General features: G+C 37.9%; 3 protein-coding genes across 4 annotated transcripts; 2 read left to right on the top strand and 1 right to left on the bottom strand.

The window, feature by feature from the left end:
* The first annotated feature begins 1,044 nt into the window (after positions 1-1,044).
* Positions 1,045-3,859, top strand: LOC147855942 (uncharacterized). The gene is made up of 3 exons (XM_087329904.1): positions 1,045-1,497; positions 1,672-1,996; positions 2,982-3,859. The coding sequence occupies exons 1-3, from the start codon at positions 1,066-1,068 to the stop codon at positions 3,656-3,658; spliced, it is 1,434 nt and encodes a 477-aa protein (XP_087186030.1). The 5' UTR covers positions 1,045-1,065; the 3' UTR covers positions 3,659-3,859.
* A 6,195-nt stretch (positions 3,860-10,054) lies between these two features.
* LOC147855941 (pentatricopeptide repeat-containing protein At2g33680-like) lies at positions 10,055-13,906 on the bottom strand. Its single transcript, XM_087329368.1, has one exon. The coding sequence runs from the start codon at positions 13,834-13,836 to the stop codon at positions 11,071-11,073; it is 2,766 nt and encodes a 921-aa protein (XP_087185494.1). The 5' UTR covers positions 13,837-13,906; the 3' UTR covers positions 10,055-11,070.
* Positions 13,907-15,861: 1,955 nt separating this feature from the next.
* On the top strand, positions 15,862-26,141 carry LOC147855940 (leucine aminopeptidase 2, chloroplastic-like). Of its 2 annotated transcripts, XM_087329408.1 has the most exons (15): positions 15,862-16,130; positions 18,964-19,125; positions 20,205-20,278; positions 20,376-20,487; positions 20,565-20,693; positions 21,919-22,069; positions 22,266-22,351; positions 22,424-22,547; positions 22,718-22,860; positions 24,284-24,379; positions 24,467-24,544; positions 24,654-24,714; positions 24,798-24,891; positions 25,253-25,346; positions 25,440-26,141. In XM_087329408.1, exons 1-15 carry the CDS (start codon positions 16,050-16,052, stop codon positions 25,566-25,568), a joined length of 1,614 nt encoding a protein of 537 aa, XP_087185534.1. In that variant the 5' UTR covers positions 15,862-16,049; the 3' UTR covers positions 25,569-26,141. The 2 variants fall into 2 exon arrangements, with proteins under 2 accessions (XP_087185534.1, XP_087185535.1); XM_087329409.1 differs by lacking the exon at positions 15,862-16,130 and having other exon boundaries at positions 18,987-19,125; positions 20,119-20,278.
* The last annotated feature ends 359 nt before the right edge of the window (positions 26,142-26,500 follow it).

The raw sequence follows: 26,500 nt of genomic DNA, 5'->3' as shown, positions 1-26,500 counted from the left end.
TATAAATATGTATAATGTAGTACATACATGCCACACATAACATCAATGGATATATTGTTTTTGCTCTGATTTTGGTTTTTGAATTGCTATGTGTGTGTGTTGTGTTGTTTTCTGGGTCACAAATCATGGTGATTTGATGGAAGGGTTTCATCAATCATTCTCATCATCTTCTTTTTGCTGTTTAATTATTTGAATCTCTCTGTCTCTCTCTCTCTTTTGTTTCAATTTTTACATCAGCAGCAGCACAAAAACATCAGAGAAAGAAGAGAGAGACAGAGAAAAAAAAAAGAACAGACAGATCCACATTATGTATGTATGTATGCATGTATGTTATGCCTGTCTAATTTTCTCTGCAGATTAAAAATAAAATTTCTGTCTATGGGTTGAAAACAGAAAATTAATTTAAAAAGCAGAAGAAGAAGAAGAAGAAGAAGAAAAATAATAATAATAAAATTGATAATATCAGGCACGCATTGAAAAAAGGAAAAGAGTATATTTTCTGTTTGTTTTAATATCTCTATTAGATATATCATATATCATATAATAATAATATAGATAGATAAATTATATGCAGAGATTGAGAGTTGGGAAGGGGCAGAGACAGAGAGATGGGAAAGATAAAAAGCAGAGGAAATTTTTTGACATTTTGATCATTTCTTTCTTTCTTTCTTTCTTTATCTATCTATTGAATCATATGTATGTATATATTTATTTATATATATATGTGTTGCTAAATTAAATGCAGCAGATTTTTGTGCTAAATATTTTTAAGGCAAATCAAATGACACTACAGAAAAGAAAAAGAAAAAGAAAACCCCCAAATTGAATTTCTAGGGCTTTAATTTTTTTCATCTTATATTTAATTCTTCTCCTTCATTATCATCGTCATCTTCTTCTTCTCTGCATCTTTTTTCTGATTCATACATACCATTATGCTTAAATTGCTCATGATCTCAGGATAATAGTAGTAGTAGTAGTAGCAGTAATCTTATAATGAATTATGATCCAGTATTATTAAGCAGCTCATGATCTGAGGGGAATAATTGTAGTAATTTACTAATTGCAATGAATCATCACCACCATTCAATTCATGGTGTCAATCCACAGCAACCTATACGGCTTAGTAAGCCAATTGAGGAGCAATTTATGCTACCCATGAAGAAGATTCAGAAGAATGTGAAGGATTCAGAAGATGATACGATCAAGTATGCTCGTGCTGCTGCTAATGAGAGTAGTAGTAGTAGTAGTAGTAGTAGTAGTAGCAGTTCTCTTGTCTACGATGATCTTGCTGCACTTGTGAATGAATTTATTGAAGATGATCATGGATCCCCTCACTCTAGATTCGATCCGATCCTTCATGATGATTGCAGAATGGCAGCATCTAATGATTCTAATTGTAATCATCGTAATCAATCAGTTAGTGGTATCATGAATTATGGATCTGCCGACTCTGTTCTTCGTGATCATGTTTATGATGAATTGATCCAGGCAATGGAGGTAAAAAAAAAACAATGTCAATCCGAATCATCATCGATTCTCTTCTTTGCATATTTAAGTACTTAATCAATCAGATTTAACGGACCCAAATTTATGGACGATTTAATGTCAGTAGCATGAGATTAGGGTTTTTTCTAGTGATTCTAAACGATGGGTTCTGGTGTATATGGGCAGGGATTATTGACGATGGCGTCCATTAATTCTAGCGATAAAGGAGAGAAAGAAGAGGCGGAATTAAGAAGAGATGTGATGGAAGCATTAGAGAAGATTAACAGCAGGCCTCACATTAAGAAGGATGGGGAGGATAATGATGATGGTAATGCAGAGATGATTAAGAATTACAGCAGCATTAAGAAGAAGGAGCAGAATAAGATTAATGGCGGTCATGTTCATACTGGTATGCTTAATTATGGTGTGATGAGGCAATTAAGAGCAATAGGATATAATGCTGCGATCTGCAAGTCCAGGTGGGAAAATGCAGCTGGATCTCTCCCTTCAGGTAATTTGATTACTTGATCACTTCATTAATCACCCATCCATCCATCCATCCATCCATTCATTCATTCATCACATTGTGTGGATCAATCATTATTTGACTGCTTAATCGCATTCATTATTTCATCTAGCTTATAACATTTGATTCCTTAATCACGTTTGATGCTTAACCACTTCCTTAATCATATTTTATGATTCTTTACTCCCTTGATCTCCTTCGCTTGTCATTCCTAATTCACTGCGTTTGGATTGCTTAATCCTTCCTTAATCACTTCCTTTTAATAAATGCAGGGTCCTCTACAAGTCAATGAGCTACTATACTTTGTATGCTTTCTTAATTGCCTCCTTAATCCCCATGTTTAAGTCTTTGCTGTGGCTAATTATCCGGTCAATCTCCTTCCTAATCCCAACCTAATGTGTGCTCCTTTGTCATTAATCATTTATTAGGGATTGGTTTCCCCTTCTTAATCACATATTCAATTAGTTGTGATTAACCACCTCCTTTGTTGCCTTCTTGATCACACATTAATGGGCCTTTTTCTCTTCCTTAAATGGCATTTGCATTAACCCATGCAGTTAATCACCTTGTGAACCCATGTAACTAATCATCTAAATTAACCCATGTGACTAATCAACTAAAATTCATCCATGTCATTAATCAACTCATGGACAATCTCTAAGTGTGAATGGACACTATGACAAGACTTTATTATAAGTGAGTGTGTATATATGTGTGTAGCTTATATGTATAGCTTATATATATATGTGTATGTGTATGTTTATGTGTATGTGTATGTGTATGTGTATGTGTATGTGTATGTGTATGTGTATGTGTATGTGTATGTATACAATATATGTATATGTATATATGTATATACATTGGATGTAGCTAGTAGCAAAAAGGAATTAAGTAACTAGATTTTCCTTAACCCTCAATCTCTATGTTAATGTTTTGATGTGGATGGTCCCGTTGGATCGAATACCAACAGGAAACTACGAGTATATCGATGTGATTGTGAGTAGCGGAAGGATCTTCGTTGACATCGACTTCCGAGCGCAGTTCGAGCTGGCGAGAGCCTCGAAGCAATACGAGACATTGCTAAAGATGGTGCCCTGCATTTTCGTGGGGAGAGGGGAGAGGTTAAAGGCAATTATCAAGGCCATGTCGGAGGGGGCGAAGCTTTCCCTCAAGATTATGGGCATGCACTTGCCACCTTGGAGAAAACACTCTTACTTGCAAGCCAAATGGTTCTCCTCCTACAAGAGGACCACCAAATGTAGTACCACTTTCGATAATTGTGCTTATGACAAGGCTAAGCCCACACATCTTGGTTCCATTTCCCTTGAGGAACCGTTGTTATCCACTAGATTGAAGGTGGAAATCAAGGACTTTTATGGGTATAGCAAGTGTGCATTGAAGCCATCGTTGTCTTCATCATCGACATGTCTCCTAGTCCCCTCTCGTATGGACAAACTTATGACTAGTGGTTGGCAACCTCCGGCCCTCGTTAATTCGTCTCGATTAGCCCTTGAGCATGAGAATATTGTTACACCTAGGAGGAAGGTCTCTGCCCTAGCACATGCATTGAGGCAACACTCTCAAGCAAACAATGCCCATGCTTTGAAGCAACATAGGGCGACACCGACCAGGGCTATAACATGTTAATGGCTTCCAATACATCCACTTAACCATTCATCTCGAAGTTTTCCTATGGTTGTATGACACTTACACATTTAATGAGAGAAATAGATAATTGATGTAAGTCATGAGAAGAGGACTAGAGTTAATGGAAAGTAAGTCAATACGTCTACTTCCTTATGTTTTGAGCATTCACCTAGTCTTAATAATGGAACCGACTCTTCCTTATGTTTTGATCACTTATCTAGTCTTAATACATATTGGTGCCCAACTCTAGAGGGAAAGTGTTCTTTAAGTTATGATGTGATGTACTTGCACAAGAGATGCTCTTCAAGTATATTGAAATTTGGTACTCGTCTTCATTATTTCCATTAAATTCTTCCTATGGCTTACTTGAGGGTCTCTGACAATGGTGTAAGTACTAACTTGTACCCTCAAATAGTGTCTTGTCTTCAATTTCCATGGCTCCAAACACTCAACATTTCGATTTCCATGCATGGGGACGTTAACATGTTTCTTCGCACTAGGGTTAACTTGGTTCTTTGCACTAGGGGAAACCTAGAGCCCATCCCATAAAAAGTGTAGATGTATGCTATGTGATTGGACAATTTCTTGTTTGATATGGAAAGCTCCCCAAACACTCACAAGAAGTAATAGAACCGACGGTTAAGAACAACCAAATTATATGCGTGATATAGTATGTTGATAAGTAAAGCCCTTTTCCTATTCACAGAAACAAACTTGCATTTTATATTCCACATCCTGGTGTCATAATTCAACATGGCATCATTGAATGTTGTGCCAAGTATTTATACACCCTCAAAAATCTCCCAACAAAAGCATGATCTTCACACTTATTTGCGATCAACCAATTTTCTCTGTGTTGGCATTTCTTCTCCTTTCTAAGGCGACGAGAGACTTTGAACCAGGGTTAATTGCATGCATACACTCGTGCAACTGGAGAGTGCTTGATCTGGTATAATTGTCAACGTTGTCTTTCTTAATGTCATTGTAAAGATTCATTCAAAAGCTTGGTATAAACATCTATTTGTAATGCCTAAATGTGTGGCATTTAATAAAAATAATGTGAGCTAAATATGTAGAAGCTTATCCATTTATCGATTGGGATGATTCTTGAATGTAGTTGTTGGTATCATAGATTTGAATTCATTAAAAAAAAGCACATGCTTGATCTGTTTTATGTGCACACTGCACATACATGATTCGTTTTCATGTCTGAATATTATATGGAGGAGAGGGGGCCCAATTCATCAAATTATGCTTTGCACTTATTTCTTGTATCTTGTTTGCCTATGTTTCGGGTTAAATGTATGGAACTTGAATTTTTCATGACCTACAATATTTTCTTCTTCTTGCCTTGCTATAATAGCAAATCATTCTATGGTTGTTCGCCATTCAAAGCTCAAACATAGTATTCCAAACTAGAAATTTATTATATGACCTTTGTTGAGCAATGTTATGTGTATGTCACTTGGTACAACTAAATCTACCAATACAATACTCTCTCTCTCTCTCTCTCTCTCTCTCTCACACACACACACACACACACACACACACACACACACACACACACACATTACTAGCTAACCATCATATTATAAGGAAACTTAGATATGGTTCTTTTATTACTTCATGGAATGTCCCTTGGTCAAACCCCAAAGGACAATTATATGTGCTACTTGAGCAATTATATAGTTAATTCATCTCCTTTTCTCAATTACAAGTGGTATTTGAGTAATTTAGGGTAAAGTAGTTCCCTTCTTTCTCTTTTGGGGCTTGTGCGAGGGCCCTTAAGAAAATATAGAAAAATTGGTGTTTGTGTTACAATTTACTTGAATTGTTATTAACATGAGCTTACTACAAAATTGGATCAATGTCCTCTAGGATGTTAGAAGCCCCTCTTTCTAGTTCCCATTGTTAATATTCAAAGAGACTTTGTGTTGTCTTATTGGCATTTGGGTTTGAAATAGGAACCAACAATTAAAGCAAGTGGGGAATTTTAATATTGTACAAATTAAATATACATATCTATCATTAATAGATATCCTTTAGAATGACAATGTGTTCTTGCACGTGGCGGGAAAAACCTAATGGAGATACCTTATACTTGTGGTCATCTTCTAATAATATACCTTATAGTTGTGTTCCTCTTCTAATAATGGTTCTTTAAGCTAGAGCAAAGGGGCTTATTTTGATATTCCGAGCTAGCTTTTAGGCATAAATTTAGGGAAGCCAAATTCCTTTTGGCATCATACACTCCATTCATAAAAGTTGGCCTCAACATTCCACGATAAAAGCATTGAAAGGAGGATGCCATATATCTAGGCTTTAGTATACCTAGGTCAATGTGATTTCATGGGTCATGTTCATCCCCCCATGGACTTTAGTCCATCCCTGTCATCATCGTCGTCATCATCATAATCTTAGAATACGATTTCATTTTCATTGGATTTCAAAATTGTTTTGCACCCACACCCAAGTTACATGTCACTTCTATGAATTAGATTACAACAAATGAAACCCTTATAGACTAAACATGATATATTTGGGGCCTAAATTTCAAAATTTACATCCTATGGAACAAACGCAAAAGTTGACCTAAACCTTGTTAAGACATGTAACAATATCATACTTGAATCTATTGTACGACTTCTGTGAACCTTAGGGACAATGAGAAAAGTAGGGTTCCTTATCCGCTTGTGAAGTTCTACCATGCTTCGCAAAGGGGAATACCGTGTGTTTTCACCAAACATATAGGATATAGCTTGTCTCATTTATGTGCATACACATTGACACCCATGCATAGGATATTGCCTACGCACATACGCACTCGATCATTAAATGAATTTCATGTTGCCTTTTCTTTTTCTTTTTTTTCCAAAAAAAAACTCCTTCCATTAGTTATAAAATTTTACACATGAGACGATTATGTACAAATCCCTGTAGGGACGCGATAGTTCCATCTTATGTGGACACCCATTGACTCAAGAAAGGGAGAGGACGACCATTGTTGGATGAAGGCTATTCGTTGTCTTTCAACTCCATCGGAGCCGCCTTTGAGGCCATCATATTGGCTCTTTAAAGTGGCTACAATTTCACTCCATATCTCTTGCAATAACCTTGTTGGATGCGTGGTTTGGTTGGAGAAGACTCGTCTACACCGTTGTTTCCATAGAATCCAAAGAGTTATTGGGTTGACCAATTCCAACACAACTTGAGATTTGTCATTAAGAGGAGTTGAGTGGACATTGCCGCTGGAGGAGAAAAAAACCTCTTGTGCTTTTATCACCAAAGTCATCCCCTCCTCTTGATGCTCGTATCTGCCAACTAGGGTCTGCCATGATAGCCAACATATATTTGCCCACTTGATTGAGCCTTGCACTTGGCATAATTGCAACAAGCGGCCAACCCCCCGCCATATTCAATGGGACGTTGGGCAGTCCCACAGAGCGTGTCGTATTGATTCTACTGCATGTGGGCACTCTACACAATTAGGAGAGCTAAGGTTCCCACGTTGACATGCTCCCACAGGTAGGGACTTATGTATTAATAGCCATTGGAATGTGGTAATTCGCCTCGCTTGTTGTTGTTTCCAGTTTTTCTGCCAAAACTTGGTGATTATTGTGGGAGGAACTTGAAATGTGTGCCAGACCTTCATAGTAGCCGGTTCTCAGGCGGTTTGAGCAGCTAGAATGTGGCGACCCAATCTAGTTGTGAATTGGAAGAAACGGATGGGTGTGCTTCCTTGCCCCGCCCGTGTAAGGATCATGTCATGTCCATTGCAAAGGGTCCCAACTAACCTTACATAGCCATGTGTTTTCATGAGTACATATGTCCCAATCGGGTTGTACTTTGATCAGATCAGGATCTACAATCCATTTATGACCAGTATACGCAAGTACTCGAATTGTGTTATTCTGTGTTGGTGTCTCAATGTATCCCAATTCAAAGCCTTCAAGCCTGCCTGGTGGTCCCGTACTTCTCGAGATCAGAGATCCCTCCTCCTCATGGCCTATCCATTTCTCCATTGTCATCCTTTGAGTAGCAGTTTCCCTAATCAATAGTGTTAAAGATTTCCGATCTCATAGTCCATCCACCCCTAATTCCATGGAGTATGTTGGCTTGATCTTGTAGTGCCAGTGACATAAACCGTCGCCAACATTCTATACTTTTTCCTGGACCTTCTGCAATGTATCCCCATGACAACCCCTTACGTGATCCCAGTAGTTGATTAGATTCATCCTTGATACATGGGTTCCATAGGATTCGTTGACTGAGCTAGGCAGGTTCGGATCTCGGTTGATCACACTTGAGCCCTCGTCTAATGTCACACCATGCCTTCCACATGGATGCACTGAATCTATCCTCTAATTGGCGGGAGAAACTAGGTTGGAGATCCATGTTTAGAATCCATCCCGTTTGGGGGGCCCAATTGACCCCTTTTCGTGGCCTAAAGTAAGCAAAACGTAACCGCAATAGCATTTTCCAACAGTCATTTCCTGGTTGGAGTCCTTGCACCACAAATTTGGCAAGTAAGGCTTTTGATTGTGAAAGGGGATCAATAAGACCCAATCCCCCTCTCAACTTAGGCGATGTGAGTATAGGCCACGCCACCTTGGCGCGAGCTACATGGTCTTCCTTACCAGATCAAATGTAGTTGTGAACCAATCATTGAATCTGATGTATACTTTCCTTGGAGATTGTCCAGCATGATAGACTGTACCATGTTGCTGCGAGTAGTACCTGGTTTGCCACTATGATGTGACCCGCTAGCAACAGTTTTTTCGAGCTCCAATGTATCAACTTTTGTCGAATGGAATGGATAACAGGTGCAATCATAGTCTCCGGCAGTATGTTGAAACCAATTTGGAAACCCAAATATTTGGTGCTCGCTCCTTGATTGATCCATTTGAAAGCAGGATATGGGTGCCACGCCGGATGTGTTTCATGAGAAAGCCATATTGCGCAGGATTTGTGCCAATTGATCATGGCATTGGATCTCTTGCAAAATACGGCTAACCCACTTTCTCGCTTTTGGAGGTTTTCCAAGTCCCCTTGCAAGTAGACCGTTGTGTCATCTGCAAATTCGATATCCAGGATGCTTTGGTGAGAATGAGGTATGGGAAGACCACGTAGGTTGAGATGTTGTGAGTTGAGAAAGCAAGAGAGTGCTTCGGCATATAATAGAAATAAGGATGGAGCTATAGAAACGTTTGTGTGCATTTTTTGTTCTTAACTTTTTTAGTCTCACTTCTATTTTATTTTCATGATATCCTTTTTCTCTATAGGATATAACACATAATCTTGTTCGCTTGTCACAATCTTGTTGTCTTATTTAATTTTTTGGCAAGAAACTACCATTAAAACTTGGTTGGTGCTAAGTGCCTCTTCACACTATAGGGATCTTCCAAATATAGTGATCATTCAATTGCAATGGATGATTAGGGAAGGTGTTAAGTATCTTACCATTCTTTATTTTAGTTAGATGCATTTTAGCATGGTTGATACTCAACCAAGAATCTTGAAAGTGATCACATGGAGTATGCTTTAAAAGAAGAGCAATTTGAAAAGAAAATGGACAAATCGGCAAAGCTACTACAAAGGTTCCTTAATCAATGTTACACCATATATAAGTTGACATAAAAGCTAATAACTAACATAAACATTTACACGGCTAAAAAATGGGTGGATGTTTTTTGTAATGGATTGAGATAAGATTCTCTCACTTCTATGTCTTTGGTTGCAATATAGTGGAGATTATCAGATGTTCACATGTTCAGCAAGATGTTCAGTGTTGACAATTTGAGAGTCCATTCTCCCAATTCATTGTAGATATGAAAGCAACTAAATTGGAGGAAAATTTTCAGAATTTTTTTCTTGGGTCTACTCGGGAAATCCTTTGGAAATTATCACCTACATGGTATTTTTTCCCCCAAGTTCCAAATACTCTAAATTGTTTATCTTGGATTAAGTCTCAGTCGCAAACACAATGTATTCCCCTTCCGGAATACTATCCAAAGGTGTGGTTGGAGGGATGGAATAAAGCACACATATGATTATGTCTAGTTATCCGACACACTATTCAGTACACAATCCGGATATGTATTAACAAGCGTAACTTTTTCTTTATTTCTTATAATATCTTTCCGGTTTCTCCTTTATCCGGTTCACACTACTTCCGGATTCCGGTTCTCTATCCTTTCACTTCTCCGACTCCGGTCACAGCTTCAACGGGCAATATAAATAGTTCCGAATAAATTAGGGGTGTACTTTTGACGGCGGTTGCACTAGTACCCCCTGATTTGTTAACAACACCTTTCATTCAGAATGGTAATAAATTTCAAAATCCATTTTTGATATTCAACAACTACAAGTTTTTGTTATAATTGATGTTGCATCACATCAGATAATGCTCTAAAATGATAATTCAGTTTTATATATTTTTTATACAATTCTTTGGGCATTGATATGGACAAGGGAGGAGTTTCTCTCATTCTTCCTAGTTGCTTGCCTGGGCAATTTTTGCAAGCATGGTTAGGTACTAATTTTACAACACACTAGCTCCCACTCAATTACAGGTTAGGGGTAGGAATAATCAATTTATTTCGAATATTACTACTACCCTCATACTTTAGGTGGGAGGAGCCATATGAGATGGAAATCCCATATACAGTTTTGGAATGGGCTTATTCGAGTTAGAACCAGAATGGATATAGGTCCAATTTGAAGGAACGCATGCAGAAGCCCCATAAAACTACAAGAAGTTATGCATTTAGAGATTGATTCTTACCATTGGAGTTTTGTACCTCATAGGATAGGTCCTGTTCACACAAGAAACGGATTGCTTTTGGCATTTCAGGAGTTTTAAAACCACTTGACCTCCATATCTGAAATGACAAACCTCCTTTATCTATCTATCTATCTGTATATAGCCAATGCATAAAGTTTACTTCATGAAGCTTGTAGTTGCACATACATCCCTGCCCGTAGGGATACAATCTATCTTTGAAAACATACAAGTGTCTATTCCATCTGTATCCATTGCATTCTTGCATTAATCCAATTAAATATACAGCAATACACATTGGCATCACTTTATCCGGATCAAAGAACTTTGAATCCATGAAATTAACAAATAAATTAAATTTAAAGAAGTGGGGAGCAATGAAACATACTCTCTACCCAACCAATAACTCCCAAGCTATGACAAATATCCGTGTTCATATCATAATTGGATATGGCGGTTAATTTTGCAGGTAGGATGCTTCCAACTAGTAGAGATGAGATCAAGAAGGTAACTCTGAGCAAGAGGGAGAGCTCACACATAAGGGCAATTTTCCCTTTAAGTTCTATGACCAACCCATAATTATCAATGTAGGCATTCACGAGCTAAAGGTTCAATCTCTCCTCATACTACTTCATGTGTCATCATTAATTAGGCCAGACAAAATCGCAAGATACTGATCGTGCCCAACATCATGTAAAACAAGGTCATGTTGTTCTTTCTTCTCCGTTACATCATGATGCATGCTGGCATCTGCATAGATATTTGACATCAATGTGAAAGCTGCACCATCATTTTCACCTAAATGTGATACATGCTCAAAAACCCATTGTCCAAGTTCTAAACTAGCGCTGCGATGACAACCTTGCAATACTGTTTTCCACGTCACAAGGTCGGGTTGGAAAGGCATGTTTCGCATAAGAACCATCGCTTCCCCCAGTTTCCCTGCTCGACTAAACATATCTATAATACAATTTTGATGCACCACATTTGGTATGATGCCATACTCTCTACTCATCATTTCGAAATATGTTAAACCCCTGTTCATGTGACCAGCATGACTACATGCGGTAAGGACGCTCAAAAACGTGTATTCGTCTGGCTTTATCTTTTCCAACCTCATTTCCTCAAACAACCCCAAGACATGTTCACTTTCTCCATGCCGAGCATAGCCAGCTAGAAGAGTAGACCAAACCACGATATCTTTTTTTGGCATTTCACGGAACACTAGTAAAGCATCCTCCATACTTCCACATTTGCAATACATATCTACCAATGCTGCCCCAATGATTAATCCGCCTGAATCCAGCTCATTTATACCATCAATTTGTGCATGGATTATTCGCCCGAGCCTTAAAGTAGCTTTGTTTCCACATGCTTTTAACACTCCCACAAAGCTTGTGCTATCTGGTAAAAGTGCTTGATCAAGCATTCGTGTATATAGTTCATGAACCTTATCATATTCACCATGTTCTGAGAAACCCAAGAATAGAGTGTTCCACGAAGCTACATCTGCCTCGACTCCCTCTATTTGCATCTGCTTTAAACTCCTCAGCGCTTCTTCATGAAGCTTGCATTCTATATAACCCACAATCAATGCATTCCAAAGGACTATGTCTCTCCTCGGAACTTCATTGAATACCTTTTGGAATTCCATGAGATACCCACATTTTGCATACATCTCTACTAGTGCACTAGAAATGAAAGAATCCTTTTCAAACCCAATCTTAACAAGATCCATGTGAAACTCTTGTCCATCCTTTATGGATGGTACAATCATACAAGCTTTCAAGGCATACATTAATGTTATGGAATTTGGAAACAAACCTTGTAATCGCATTTCTGAAATACATGCAAGAGCCTCCTTACCATATCCATACTCGACATATCCACCCATGAGTGCAGTCCAAGAGATGAGAGATTGAACCTGTAACTCATTCAATAGATCTTGTGCCTCTACAAGAAAGCCACATTTGGCATACATGTCAATCAAAGAACTCCCTACATAACTATCGTTATCAAACCCATCCCGCACAATCTCAGCATGGATAGATAAGCCTCTTTCTATCAAACGTAACTGTCCACATACTTTCAAGATGCACACAAACATAACCTCATCAGCATCCACATCCTCGAGCTGCATAAGTGTGAAACAAGACAATGCCTCTTTACCAAGCCCATGCTCTGCATATCCTCCTATCAATGTTGTCCACAAGACAACATTCCGAACATGCAAATCATCAAACACTGCTCGTGCTTCGTTTAACATACCACATCTTGAATAGAAATCCACCAATGAACTACTAACAAGCTCATCTTCTTCAAGTCCCTTCTTGACAATTGCAACGTGCAAAATCTTTCCTCTATCAATTGCCCCCGCATTGCAACAAGCTTTTACACCATATGCATATGTTACCAAGTTTGGTTGTATGCCCTCTAGATCCATTTTATCTAGACAATTCAAAGCTTCATCTCCGAAGCCAAGTTCAACATAACCTGCAATGAGTGATGTCCAGGAGACTGTATCACGAGCCAAAAGGTCATCAAAAACTTCTTGAGCTTCAACAAGTGAACCACACTTGACGTAAAAATCTAACAAGATATTGCCAATATAGTTATTTCCTTCAAATCCCTCTTTGATGATCTCGGCATGGAAATTTCGTCCCTCATTTATGGCACCCAAGTTGCTACATGATTTCACAAGGCATACAAAAGTCACATCATTCGGCAATACATCTCGCATCTTCATTTCTTGAAAGAAACGTAGAGCTTCTTCGTTGTGACCATGTTCAACATATCTTGTTAGAAGTGATGTCCATGATACAACATCATGGCTTCCAATCCAATCAAAAAGATTTTTTGCTTCTAGAAGCAAACTACATTTAGCATACATATCCACTAATTGGTGTCCAACAAAAGGTTCTTCATCAAACCCTCGCTTCAAAACATCTAAATGGATTTCTAGACACTTTTCTCGACCATTTCTCGACCTTGTTCTCCCACAAGCCTTGAGAAGGGCCACATATGTATACAAACTAGGCACAATAAGAGCATTCTGCATCTCTTGGAATAGGCTAAAAGCATGGTGCGGGTCACCATATTCACTATAACCTTGTATGAGGGAGCTCCAGGAGTGTTCATTAGGATGCGGCAATACTCTGTAGAACACTTGTTGGGCATCTCCAATGCTTCCACATTCGACAAACATAGGTACAGTGAAGTTACCAAGCATCGCATGTGAATCAAATCCACTTTCATAAGCAATGGTCTGTACTTTCCTGGCACAAGTGAGGTTTTTCTCTTTTCTGCACTTCCTGAGGGTAAAGATAAGCATATCTAGAGATGGGACCTCTGTATCTCTCTGTAGAAACAGGAGGGCTTGGTCTAAACTCAGCGCCATCTTCGTCAGAAACAAAGCGTCTGATGCTCGCGATACTGTATGGTGCTCTGTTTCTTCTGCACATCTTAGGATGCTTCTTGAGATACTTCATGGGAGAAGATTGGTAATATCATACATATATCATATATGTACATATGTGAACTTCTTTCTGATCAAAGGAGAGAAACCATATCCATTCCCATTCTCCTCAATACTAATAGCCCTTTCTTTGTTCACAAACACAAAGAAGAGTAGTCCTCCGCACCCAAACACGCTTGTCGCGTGTGGAGAGTTCCCGCTTTGCCTTTGCCTGCTAGGAAGTTTGGTTTTCGGGCGGGTCATATGTTTTATGTATATTATATCCATACTTGCTGCTGTCTTGTTGTCTTGCTCTATATGTCAATTTGGATGGGCTCATACCTGAGTTGTATTGCGCCAATGAAACATGTGTTCGGTTGGTCAATCCTTCACTTTGTTTTTGACAAATTAGCACAACACATTGCTCCTCGAAGAGAAGAGAAGATGCGGGTGCTCAATTTTTTATGATTGGGTAAATACCCTATTTCGTTGTACACCAATTGTCTCATGGGCCAAATTTGGCCTTAGAAGACATTAATATATCTTTCTTCTTTCTGTGATTGATATGGCCTTCTTAGCCAAACATTTAATTAAATATAGGGTACTACTCTGGCTATCATTGCCTTAGTAGGTACTATAAACACATCTAGTCCTTCGACACCCTTTGTCGCATGAAATCTCCTAGATGTTCTGAAGAGGATGGCAAATACATATTGAAGAACTTCCAAGTATAGCATGTCTTTTGTTACAAGTAATATAGGCCACATGAATAAGGATTATCGGTGTTATGCCTTGCATCATGTCATTTTTGTTTGCAAAGAAAAAGAACAACCCATAAGAGGAACGAACACATGGAGGTTCCATACTAGTGCAAATTACTCAATTCCATCATTCATTCATGATATAAAAAGAGAGGTACTCTCATGACTAGGGGACAACACATTGAACAAATGGTTTGTGCAAAGAAGGAAAGAAAATGTATTGAGTTCTTGCAAATATGAATTAATCAATGCATTCTTGATCCTTTTTGAGATGTTAACTATCAGTTCAATGGAGGACTTCACAGGTCAATCACAATATGACAAAGCAAGAAGATATATACATTGTCAAATCCATTAGAGGTGTTGAAATTGAATGGCTAATTCACTCTAAGTAGCTAAAGAAGCAACATTTCTCTTTCTTTTCTACATCAAACCCACCCATTTTGTGGCAACAGCCACAAAAGAAACCTTTAGGATCGAATGGGCCCAATCATGGGAGGCATGGCATCGAGAAGGCTTCCTTTCAAAGCAAAGACAAAAAGAATGTGATGCAACTTAACGTCCTCCAAACGTTGTGCGAATTGAGCCTTATACCATAGATTGCCGTCATCACCAGTGTGGACCACACTTCTGACGAAGGATGGCTATCGAAACTATTGGGACAAAGGCAAAAAGAAACATATATGTACACCAAGGTTAGCGAGATGGTTGCATGCCACAACTAGCTTCAAAAAACAGGACGGAATGTATCTCTCAATGGGTTAACGAAGAAAGGAGGGCATGCAAGTTTTTGAAAGGGGGGGGGGGGGGGGGTAAAACGAAATAAATAATAAATAGTAAATAACAGATGCATGATTCGTGAACAACATTAATAATAGTAATAGTATTGATAATAATAATACTAGTAATAAAAACAAAATTTGTAAAAAATAAATAAATTGTAATAATAAGAATCATAATAATAATAATATTTATAATGCAGGTTTTAGATGCGCTTGGGGCATTGACTCTATCTATGCAATACTACTGTACTACGTTTATTTGTTTGTATATGTGTAATGTATATATATATATATATATAAAAGCGAGAGCGCGACTGCTGTCTTCTTTCCACCACCTCCTCCTCCCTTTCTCTTTCTCTCTCAATGCTTACTTGCTTGCTCTGCTTACGTGCGTCATTATTATTCCATTCTTTTTCGTTCCTTCCAAAGGTTCCATCGCCAAACAACACGACGCACAGAGACAGACAGACAGACAGACAGACAGAGACAGACGACCAAGACGAAGACTTACCGAAGCCCGCAGTCCAGTAGTCAGAGGAAAAGAAAGCAGGACGCCTTTCTCTCTCTCGCTCTCTCTCTCTTTTCCGTTTCTTTGTCTTCCTCTTCCCTGCTCATGGCTGCCATGTCTCGCCACTACTTCGACGGAGCTCAAACCCTAGGCCTCACCAGGAACTCTCCACCCGATGTCGCACAGGTAAGCTCTCCGTTGCTATGTTGGAGAGTTCAATCTCTCCCTCTCTCCCTCTCTCATCATTCGTTCTGTAATTTCGTTTCTTTCTCTCTCTTTTCTTGCATTTTTTTGTAACGTTTTGTCTCTGATCGTTTCTTCCTCGTTTTCAATCGTTAATTTCCATTTCTATTCTTCATTTCGTACATTTTGTACAGGCTTGAGTTCTACGAGGTAAGTTTCTCATTTCCCTTTCTTCCTTTCGTCCTTCCTTTTCTTGCATTTTTGTACAGGGCCTATTTCTCCCAGGTATGTCTCGGATTTCTCACGTTCGTTCATCTGTCTTCCTCTCTTGAATTTTGTAGTCTCTCATTTACTCTCCCCCTTCTTCTTCATCATCATCTTCCGCTCTTGCATTTTGTAATGTCAGGTCTGCTATTGCATAGGTAAGCTCTCATTTATTCATCCTCGTCTTTTGTCTGTCTATCCTCCTGCACTTTGTACAGGACTGATTTTTTTTTTTTTGATATCGTAGAGCTAAGTCTCATTTCATTTCTCTTTCTTCTATGTCTTCTTTCCTGCATTTGGTACAGAAATCCTTTTCTTTTCGTGATGTTATGTAGGCAAGTTTCTCACTTCTCTTTCTTCTGTTTCTCCATCATCTTCCAGCTTACATTCTTGTTGCAGTTTGTGTACAAATTCTTTTCTCGATTGGATGTCATAGATGCGAATCTCACAATTCAGTTCTCCCTCATCTCGAAATCCTTTTCTTTTCGTGATGTTGTGGAGGCAAGTTTCTCACTTCTCTTTCTCCATCATTTTCTGGCTTCCATTCTACTTGCAGTTTGTGTACAAATTCTTTTCTCGATTGGATGTCGTAGATGCGAATCTTACAAATCAGTTCTCCCTCATCTCTATCGTTCTTGCTTCTTGCATTTTGTACCAAGATCCTTTGTTTTCCTTATGTCAGCTAGTAACTCTCTCTCGCTCTCTTTCGCGTCTGTTTCATCTTCTTCCTTTCTGTCTTTCTATCTCGCATATTGTACATAATTCCCTTTCCTTTTTCATATGTCCGATAGGTATTGTCTGCATAATTCATTCCTCTTTATTCTTCATGTCTTGCTTCTTGCGTTCTGTACAGAAATCTGTTCCTCTTTCTGATGTCCTCAGCTTCATTTTCCTCATGTCTCCGTTCTTGCATTTTCTATAGAAATGCTTTTCTTGTCTCAGAACTAAGTCTTTCAATTCTCTTTCTTCCGTTTTATTTTCTCGCTGTATTTATCCTTCATTCCTTTCATTGCGTACAGAAATCTTTTCTTACTTTTTCCAGTGACGTAGAGTTAAGTCTCATAATTTGTTTCTCATTCATCATCACCTTCCTCCTGTCGTTCTGTACAGACATCCGTTCCTGTTTCTAAAGTTGTGGATACAAGTCTCATTTTTGTTCCCCTTTTCTTTCTGTACAGATATCCTTCTTTCTTTCTTTCTTGCATTTTGTACAGGAATCCTTTTGTCTTTCTTCTGCATCTTCATTTTCTTTATTTCTTCTTGTATTTTCGACAACAATCTTTCTTCTTGAATTTTATATCGGAAATCCTTTTACACATACATCCGTTTCTCTTTCTTTTTATGTCATTCATCTTCTCTTTCATCTTGCACTCAGTTGATAGAAATCGTTTCCCCTTCCTTGTCTTTGTCATCTTCATTATCTTTCTTAGGTGTCTTGCATTCTGTGTTTGAAATCTTTTTCATCTTCGTCTTTTTCTTTCTTGCTTCTTGCATTTTACACAGAGATTCTTTTCTCTTTCCTCTTCATCGTCTTATCTTTCTCGCATATCGTGCATTTCCTACTTTCATCATCATCTTCAACTCTCGGTCTTCCTTATTGCATTTTTTGCAAATTCTTTACTCCTTCATCTTTCTGTCATTCCTCATCTTCATTTCTGTCTCTTGCATTTTGTACAGAGTTGTGTGTTTCTCCTTCATTTGTATCTTCTTTCTGTCATTCTTCATTCTTTGATTTTTGTGCAGAACTTTCATCTTCTTCTTGCATTTGTATACGGTTTCCTATTTAAATTTCAAAAAATGTTTCATAATGTGCTATTGCTTTGTGTTTGTCACAACGTTTGATAAAAGTTTGTATCGAAATGAGATGGCAGTGTTTTTCACAGTTTTTTACCACGAAGAACGGTCCATAAATGTTGGAAGAACCTCACAATGAAACTTTGGACTCTGCGATTGAGAATCAGTATAGCTGATGTGGAATGGTGTAATGTAAAGTGATTATGTGCTCAAGCAAATGTCGGAAGCCTTTAATGCATCAGGATATAACCAGAAATGCACCGCTTTCATGAATGTCATATGTGTTGAAACAACCTAGAGAAGAAGAATCTCTTAATTTTAGAGTTCTAATTATGTGAAGCTGCACTGACTTCATTACTGTTCTGTATACTTCGGCCTCTTGAATCTTGTAATGAAGCTTGAGGCTGATGTGGACTATAGTTTGTGTAAAGTGTTCAACTAGAAATCTGCAGATCTCTTCAAATGCAAATCTAAGATGCACGTACATTACTGATAACTGGTTCAGAGATCAGATTTTTTCTGATGTGAAACTGTATTTAATTAAATCAGGAGGTATATTGTGGAATACCTTTATGTAAAGTGGTCATTATACATGCTCAGGCAGAACTCTGAACGCAAGTAAAATTCCTTGAATGCTTCAGGATGCAAATTTAAATGCAGACACTTAACGAGAAAATTTCAAGTTTCCTTTAAAAATGTTATAATTAACTTTTGATGATGCACTAATTCAGATGATTCCTTGTAAGCTAAATGTTTCATTTTGTGTTTTTCCTAATAGATGGACATCAAAACACAAGAATGTCCAGTGACAGACTGGGAAGGTGACATTCTAGTAATTGGTCTTTTTGAGGACAGTTTGGGTCGTGATATTAATCGAAAACTCCACAACACTCGTCTAGAAGAATTAAACTTAAAACTTGATGGTGTTTTGGATGAGCTAGTAAGTTGTTAATCCAAGCTTCTTATCTTATGTTCATGAGAATTTTTATTTCATCATGTATATGTAAGTTTTGGACAGACTATGTGCATCTTCACAAATGCATACGCATACTTATTGATATAGATGTCTTGAAGTACTGGAATATGTTGTCTTTGGGATGTTACTGTTTTGTAACTTTGTTGCTGGAAGGTCCTGCTCTGCAAGCGACAGAGCAATGATTAAATGTTTTGCTGACTACAAATGAGTATCTCATGGAAAGGGTGATGTTAAATATTGGTTCTGATATTTCATTTTTAGTTATCACCTGATTCTAGGAGTGCAGGGAGCCTCTGCCAAGGACTGCTATATGCGATTCAAAGAACTGGTAGTTCATCCTAATGCAGGTTTTTTTTAGGTGCACTAGCAAGATAATAAACTTATTGTCAGACAGGAAACTTGTATAGGTGCTATGGGCTATAATATGAATGTTTGATATCATTATAGATTTTCTGTATTGAATCCATCATGAAGTCTTAGGGACTTGCAGATTTGGAATCAGAGAGGTGAGGAAACTGTACAAGTTATGTAATCATGTCTCGATTCATTTTCCTTGTATCATCCAAAGAGTGATGGCTTATTATTTTGTTGTAGAAAATCTGGAACAGTGGCTCATACCATTTATATGTGTGTATATTTTCTTAGTGGCTTGTCACCTGGGAATATTTATCTTCATTAGTACTAATTTTCCGTTTATATATATGCTCTGGTGTCAATTTCAATGTACTGAGCGCGAGAGAAATCAGAATGGAATGCCTAGAAACCCATACACATAAAAGAAGGAAAAGGATATTCTAGACCACACGTTCTCACAGTTCTGATTTAATTAGAAATTAGGAATCCTGTATTTTAGTCCCTTCTTTTATGAATTATGTATGGATGATTTAGTGTGCAGATGTTTCAAAGACATATAATAGGTAGGTGATCATTGAGTATAATGCTTGTTGAACTTCACAGATGTTTGAAGATGAATGTAAAGGATTATTTGGTCAAGTTTCCACAAGGTGATCATGTAGTATAATACAACTTGTTGGAATTTGCAGATGTTTGAAGATGAATTTCAAGGATTACTCGGTCAAGTTTCCACAGTAAGGCTATCTCATGGGAATGTCAAAAGGTGAGCCAGAGCAAAATATGGAAAAAAGATCTGTTAATTTTTACAAATGGTGATCTGTTAATATCTACAAATGATGACATTTCTGTTTGTGTTTTAGGGTTGCATTGGTGGGATTGGGCAGATCATACTGTTCTCTAGATGCAGTTTATGCATCTGATTCGTGGCGTGTTTTGGGTTCTACTGCCACTCGGTTGACTAAACAATCAAAGGTTATCAATCAGACATGGAAATTTATTTCTCTCTATGAATATTGTTATCATCCATATTGACAAAAATAATGTTACAGCTATGTACTTTAGGAGTAGCTCTGGTGGATACAGATTTTATGACCGAAGAATCCAAGTTAGCAGCAATTGAAGCGATCGCATCTGGTGCAATTTTAGGGACATATGATGATACACGATTCAAAGCAGAGGTTTCATTACTAATTCGGCGATTAAGGGCTTTATGAAATTGATGTATGCATACAAGTTTGTTTAAATATTCAATGTGAGACACATACTCCCTCCATGAGCCATTATGTGAAGTAACACACCAATGTCTCTGATGAGAAGTACAAGATTCACTCAACTCATTCTAGCAGAGTTTTCCCACAACATAAAGGAGGGGAAAGTGCGTGCTCCAGATTTGTGTCACTGGCTACCACTATTTTACTTTGAATAGTTTTCTGATGCTCATTGCCAAGAATTTTTTATCAGTTCATCATTCTGTCAAAATAACATTACAATGTCTCTGATGAGAAGCACACAAAAGATTCACACAACTCATTCTAATGGGCAATAAGTTGCTCCAGATCTCTGTCATTGCCTGCCTGCCACTATTTTACCTTTAATAGTTTCCTGGTGCCTATTGCCAAGAATATCTCTATGGCTTCATCAATTAAACCTATTACTCACCACTAAGCTTCATCATTAGCATTAGTTACTTATTTTGTAAACCGAATTTTTGCAAGTTGCATTCTCTTGCAAGAGTCTCTGAGATGCCTAAGTCCTGTTACATTCACGTGGGTGTCGTTCACTTGGCATCATGGCGAGGTGACACATGGCAAGATCATTAGGAAGGCTAGGAATGATGGTAGGGTCTTTAAAATGTTTCCTTTATAAATGCAATATTATTTTAACTGCACATAAAAACTCTACATCGTGATGCACAAAGACGATTGTGCATGCTTTATAACTAGCCATGATCAGAACAGGGGCAATCATCTATTAGAACTAAGAATCAACAAATGAAGATTAAAGATTTAAAAAGAGCACAACTTGAATTAAACATGAAAAAACTGAATACTTTCATGAAGAAAATCAGATGTAGTCATAAATGCCATTGAACATATTGAAATCAGAGCTCAACATAATGGCAATTAGATATGATGTTAAACCAGTAATGTGTTCACATATGATTACTCCTTGGCTTTATTTTTCTGGATTTTGGCTATTATGATAATAAGCCAGTTGAAAGGTGTTAAATCATTCTTGACTCATTTCTTTATTTAGGAAACTTTGGGTGTTCTCTCAAAGCAAATTGATAGCATTTAAAAGCTGAATGCAACCTAAGTTAATAAGAATGCTTCTGTATGCAATGTCTGTGCACACTTACAGATTTCTATTCATACTATCTAAACTGCAATTTTGATGTCTTAGGCAAAGCCATCAAGATTGGAAACTGTTACAATCATTTCTCTTGGGACTGGAGGTGAGCGGGATGAAGCTTTGGCAACTGCAGTTTCCACTACAGCGGGAGTCATCATAGCGAAACAGCTCGTGGCAGCTCCAGCCAACGTGATGACACCAGGTTTTCTTTTAGGAACTTTTGTTTTCCTATTGCTTCTGTTGCTTGCTAGTAGTGATTAGTTTAAGTTTCTTTGACTGGTTGGATAATACACAGTTGTGTGACAGTATCCAATGTAATTTTTACGGTACACTATCATTATATTGTGTTTAATCCTGAAAGGTCAGACTACTTAAAATATTTTGGTTAATCTTGTCAGTTGCTCTTGCTGATGTCGCCATGAGCATTGCTACAGCTCACAGTGATGTACTATCAGTAACAATCCTGGAGCAACATGATTGTGAGGTGAATTATCGGAAAAATACAAGCTATTTGCGAAGTGAATTTTTATTACTCAAGTGCATTTGGTATCTCTAGGCCTTGGGTATGGGTGCTTTTCTTGCTGTTGCAAATGCCTCAGAAATGCCTGCAAAACTGATTCACATGAAATACACACCACCAGGAGGAGTTTTCTACCGAAGGGTCGCTGTAGTAGGAAAGGGTATGTAACCTGCCACTTTTGTATTTTGAATTTGAATGTGCAGTTAAGGTGTTTGGTTTTCAAACATAGAATGGTGAATGTTAATGAAGCCTTGAGTGATACATTTGGAAAATATTTGCCGGCAAATGACAACCAGCATCATGTTCTCATGTTATTAACATACATTTCAGGTGTTTGTTTTGAATCTGGTGGATATAACATAAAGTGGGGTCTTAGATCAGAAGTAGAGCTAATGAAATATGACATGGGCGGCATGGGAGCAGCTCTTGGTGCTGCTTTAGCAATTGGTGATCTCAAGCCCACAGGAGTGGAGGTAATTTATCATATACATAAGCTACTGCTTTGAATTTCTTGAGTTGTCACTGAACTGATGTCCCAGAAACAACAGTGAAGTTTCCAATATGAAAGTTCAATTTCCATAGGGTCTTTAGTCTGCATAGAGACTAGATTTGGATATGACAGCAAAAAATTGACTTCAATTGTCAAAAAATATCTTCCCGTTGTGCCTGTTGAGGAAATGAGGAAAGTTATCCAAATGAGTACAAGAGAAACTGACCATGATATAACGTTGATCTTAATTATAATTGTATAAGGATTACTACTTAAGCTATAGGGTGTGAATGACGACTAATATTATGCTGTTCTGAGTTGTGTTGATGACCAATGGACATCAGTCACTATCAGATTGTATACAGTTGGACTGTCGAGTAAGAGCATTTTCTAAAGGAACACCTTTCCGCATATTTTATGACAGAGTTCCAGTCCTGATTATTGAAGAATTTTGGTTTAGAATAGAAAATAACATTACTATGAATAAATTATCTTAAAACAAAAGTCCTGATTATAATTCAGCGAGAGGCTTATTCAAACGAGGAAAAGTAAAAAAAACCCTAACTGACTGCAATGTGAGACGAAAGTCATACAGAGAAGGGCTGGCACAAAGGCACCCCAATCTCTATATAACGCTCAATACCAAATCCAGAGGGGGAAGTATTCCAAACCGATCTTCATGTAAACAGTTGACTTCTGTTTACTTCAAAATGTTTCAATTGTGAAGTTCATACATAGTACCTGTAGGTTATTCATAAGTGTGCCCAACTCTACAGAAAGTACCTTACAACTTATAAGTAACTGGAGCTAGGAAGAAGACTAGTGTGCATAGCTAGGCCCGTAACCCTCCAATATCCATAGTTGCCATGTTGCAATAGAGTCTAGGGTATGAGAGGATCTACATGGCATGTCTTTTCCTTGTAACAGAGGGGGAAGCATTCCAAACTGATCTTCATGTAAACAGTTGACGTCTGTTTTACCACAATTTTTAAATTGTGAAAAGTTCATACATAGTACATTCATAAGTGTGTCCAACTATACAGAAAGTACCTTACAACTTATAAGTAACTGGAGCTAGGAAGAAGACTATTGTGCATAGCTAGGCCCTTAACCCTCCAATATCCATAGCTGCCATGTAATAATAGACTCTAGGGTATGAGAGGATCTACATGGCATGTCTTTCCCTGTTTCCTGTGAACAGGATTCTGCACATGTCAATTGAGCATGATCCTGAAGTGGTCCAGTATAGACCATATGAAATGAGTCCATAAGCTGGCATATGAACTAACACAGGGAGAACTACAGGGACTGGGCGTAGTGTTTGGTGGTATACATATGGATGTTCCTGTAATTAATGAGTTAAAAACCCTTTTCAAACAGCAGATAATTTGAAAAGACATGAGCAGGTGCATTTTATTTCTGCTGTTTGTGAGAGCATGATAAGTGGCAAGGGTATACGCCCGGGAGATATTGTAACAGCGGCCAACAAAAAGACAATTGAGGCATGAAAGTCTTTTTTATTCTTATTGGAATTTGCCTAGTTTCTATTATAGTAGTATAACTAATATACTACTATGAGATAAATTCAGGTCATCAGTACAGATGCAGAAGGCAGGCTTCCACTAGCAGACTCCCTTGTGTATGCATGTGACCTTCATGTAGATGCGGTATGTGCTTTCGAAACAGATCGTATGGTTTAACTGCAATGCAGCTTTTAGGAAATCACTTTGCTTTGCATATGAATATCAGTGTACATATTACAATTTCATGTAACAGATACTTGACATAGCTACTTTGACTGGAGAATGCATTGTGGCCCTAGGGCATGATGTTGGAGGTATACATAACTGGAAGCAGCCTTCAAATTTCTGTATTTCTGTGTTAAGTTAAGTATTTATATTCAGCATATTGCCGTGGCAGGACTATTTACATCAAGTGAGGCGATGGCCGAGCAAATATCCTCTGCAGCAAGAATAGCTGGCGAGAAGGTCTGGAGGTTGCCACTGGTGGAACGGTATAATGCCCTATGAAGATGAAATATATTTCACCTATTTCATTTTTTTTGTTCTCCCACTATACTGTATTACTGATTAAGATTAGGGAAACTGGATGCGAGGTTGGGAAGCCAGAAAAATGATGAGGAAATGACCAGCAGTAGGCTAGAAACATTCAAAGGCCTCTCTATATTGTTTTTGAGTAAAAATTGGCAAGCATATAAATATTACCTGTAGAGATTGCAGAAACCATAATATCTGACGGAAGTAGGTTGATTTTAATGCATTTGTTTGTGATATATCCATGCTGTGAAAAAGAATTTGTCTTTTGTTCATCTAACATTTTCTTAAACAGCCATAACAATGTTCATCCATTGGCAGGTACAAAGAATCTTTGAAGAGCCCTATTGCAGATATTAGCAACTCTGGGGGTCCTGATGGGAGTACTATAAAAGCTGCTCTTTTCCTGAGAGAGGTATGCTAAAATAGTGTAGGAGAAAAAAGGCAGATAAACATGTCCTAATTATAGGATATTCTGAAGAATTGTATGTCTTATTTACCTTTGCAGTTCATCACACTTGGAATGGAATGGGCCCATTTGGACATCACAGGACCTGTTTGGAATCGCAAGCTTGGGACAGCTTCTGGTTATCCAGTCAGAACCATAGTGAAATGGATAGTGGGGCTATCTCAGTAGGGAATGTCATGTCAACTGAATGAATTGATGGCAATCTGATCACAGAAGTTTCTGAAGGGAGAGAGAATGGAAGAATCATGAAAGGACAAAGCAAAAAGCATATGCTTTTGGATTGAGAATACAAATGCTAGTTCAAATGCTAGTAGTATAACTTGTCCATAGTCAAGGTTAGGATCGATCAGGTAATGCAAAATATTATTTGGAAAGACAAACACATCCAGAAATAAGATGCACCATACTGGGATTTTGAAGCAATGACTCAATAATGGGAACCAACTCCGAAGTGTAAATGGGATAGTTAACGCTGACAAGCATTCCTTGGAACTAAAAGATGAACTAATAAAATGTGCTCACTTGTGTCGGGGCCATAGATTGTAAAGTTTCTCTTGATGTATGACAAACCTTGTCTTCATCTGCATCAGTAGACTTGTAAACTCAGAATTCAGTTTTTGGAAGCCCTAATAATGCCCATGAATCTCTTTGTAAAAACTGCAGACGTTTGTCTTTTTTGTCAGAAAATTGTTACTTCATTCATAATAATAATCGTTTACAGTGCCTGATGCACTAACGGTATATGGTTTAGCTACACAAATTAGAGTGATATAATTGATTGCATTACTATTGAACGATGGTGCAATAGGTGTTATCAGTCATATGGTGAAGTTATGAATACCTTAAGGCTTAAACTAACATTGATACCGAAGAAAGATTTTGCAAACGGGTGTATTATGAAGTGAAGTTAAGGAATACCTAAAACAAAACATTGTATTTATTCATTTTTCCAAAATGAAGCTACTTTCCCATTAGTTAGGAAGGATTATTACATAGAGAGTCTACAAGGAGACTTATACACACATTGGGGAATCTTCCTCCGATCAAGTAAAAGAAGATGAGCCTACTTACAATGCCTTGCGGCCTAACTTAATGTAATA

The sequence above is a fragment of the Azolla caroliniana genome, unplaced genomic scaffold (assembly GCF_043228905.1).
Source record: "Azolla caroliniana isolate FFs.n. ecotype wild unplaced genomic scaffold, voAzoCaro1.0.p SCAF_13, whole genome shotgun sequence".
Classification (NCBI taxonomy): Eukaryota; Viridiplantae; Streptophyta; class Polypodiopsida; order Salviniales; family Salviniaceae; genus Azolla; species Azolla caroliniana.
The sequence above is the reverse complement of the archived record's forward strand: the minus strand, read 5'-3'. Positions and strand labels throughout refer to the sequence as shown.

Coding starts and splice junctions, on each gene's coding strand:
- LOC147855942 (XM_087329904.1), top strand. CDS start 1,066: ATGAATCATCACCACCATTCAATTCATGGTGTCAATCCACAGCAACCT. Junction 1,498..1,671: donor AATTGATCCAGGCAATGGAG/GTAAAAAAAAAA, acceptor GTATATGGGCAG/GGATTATTGACGATGGCGTC. Junction 1,997..2,981: donor AGCTGGATCTCTCCCTTCAG/GTAATTTGATTA, acceptor GAATACCAACAG/GAAACTACGAGTATATCGAT.
- LOC147855941 (XM_087329368.1), bottom strand. CDS start 13,836: ATGGCGCTGAGTTTAGACCAAGCCCTCCTGTTTCTACAGAGAGATACA.
- LOC147855940 (XM_087329408.1), top strand. CDS start 16,050: ATGGCTGCCATGTCTCGCCACTACTTCGACGGAGCTCAAACCCTAGGC. Junction 22,352..22,423: donor TGGAGCAACATGATTGTGAG/GTGAATTATCGG, acceptor TGGTATCTCTAG/GCCTTGGGTATGGGTGCTTT. Junction 24,380..24,466: donor CCAACAAAAAGACAATTGAG/GCATGAAAGTCT, acceptor AGATAAATTCAG/GTCATCAGTACAGATGCAGA.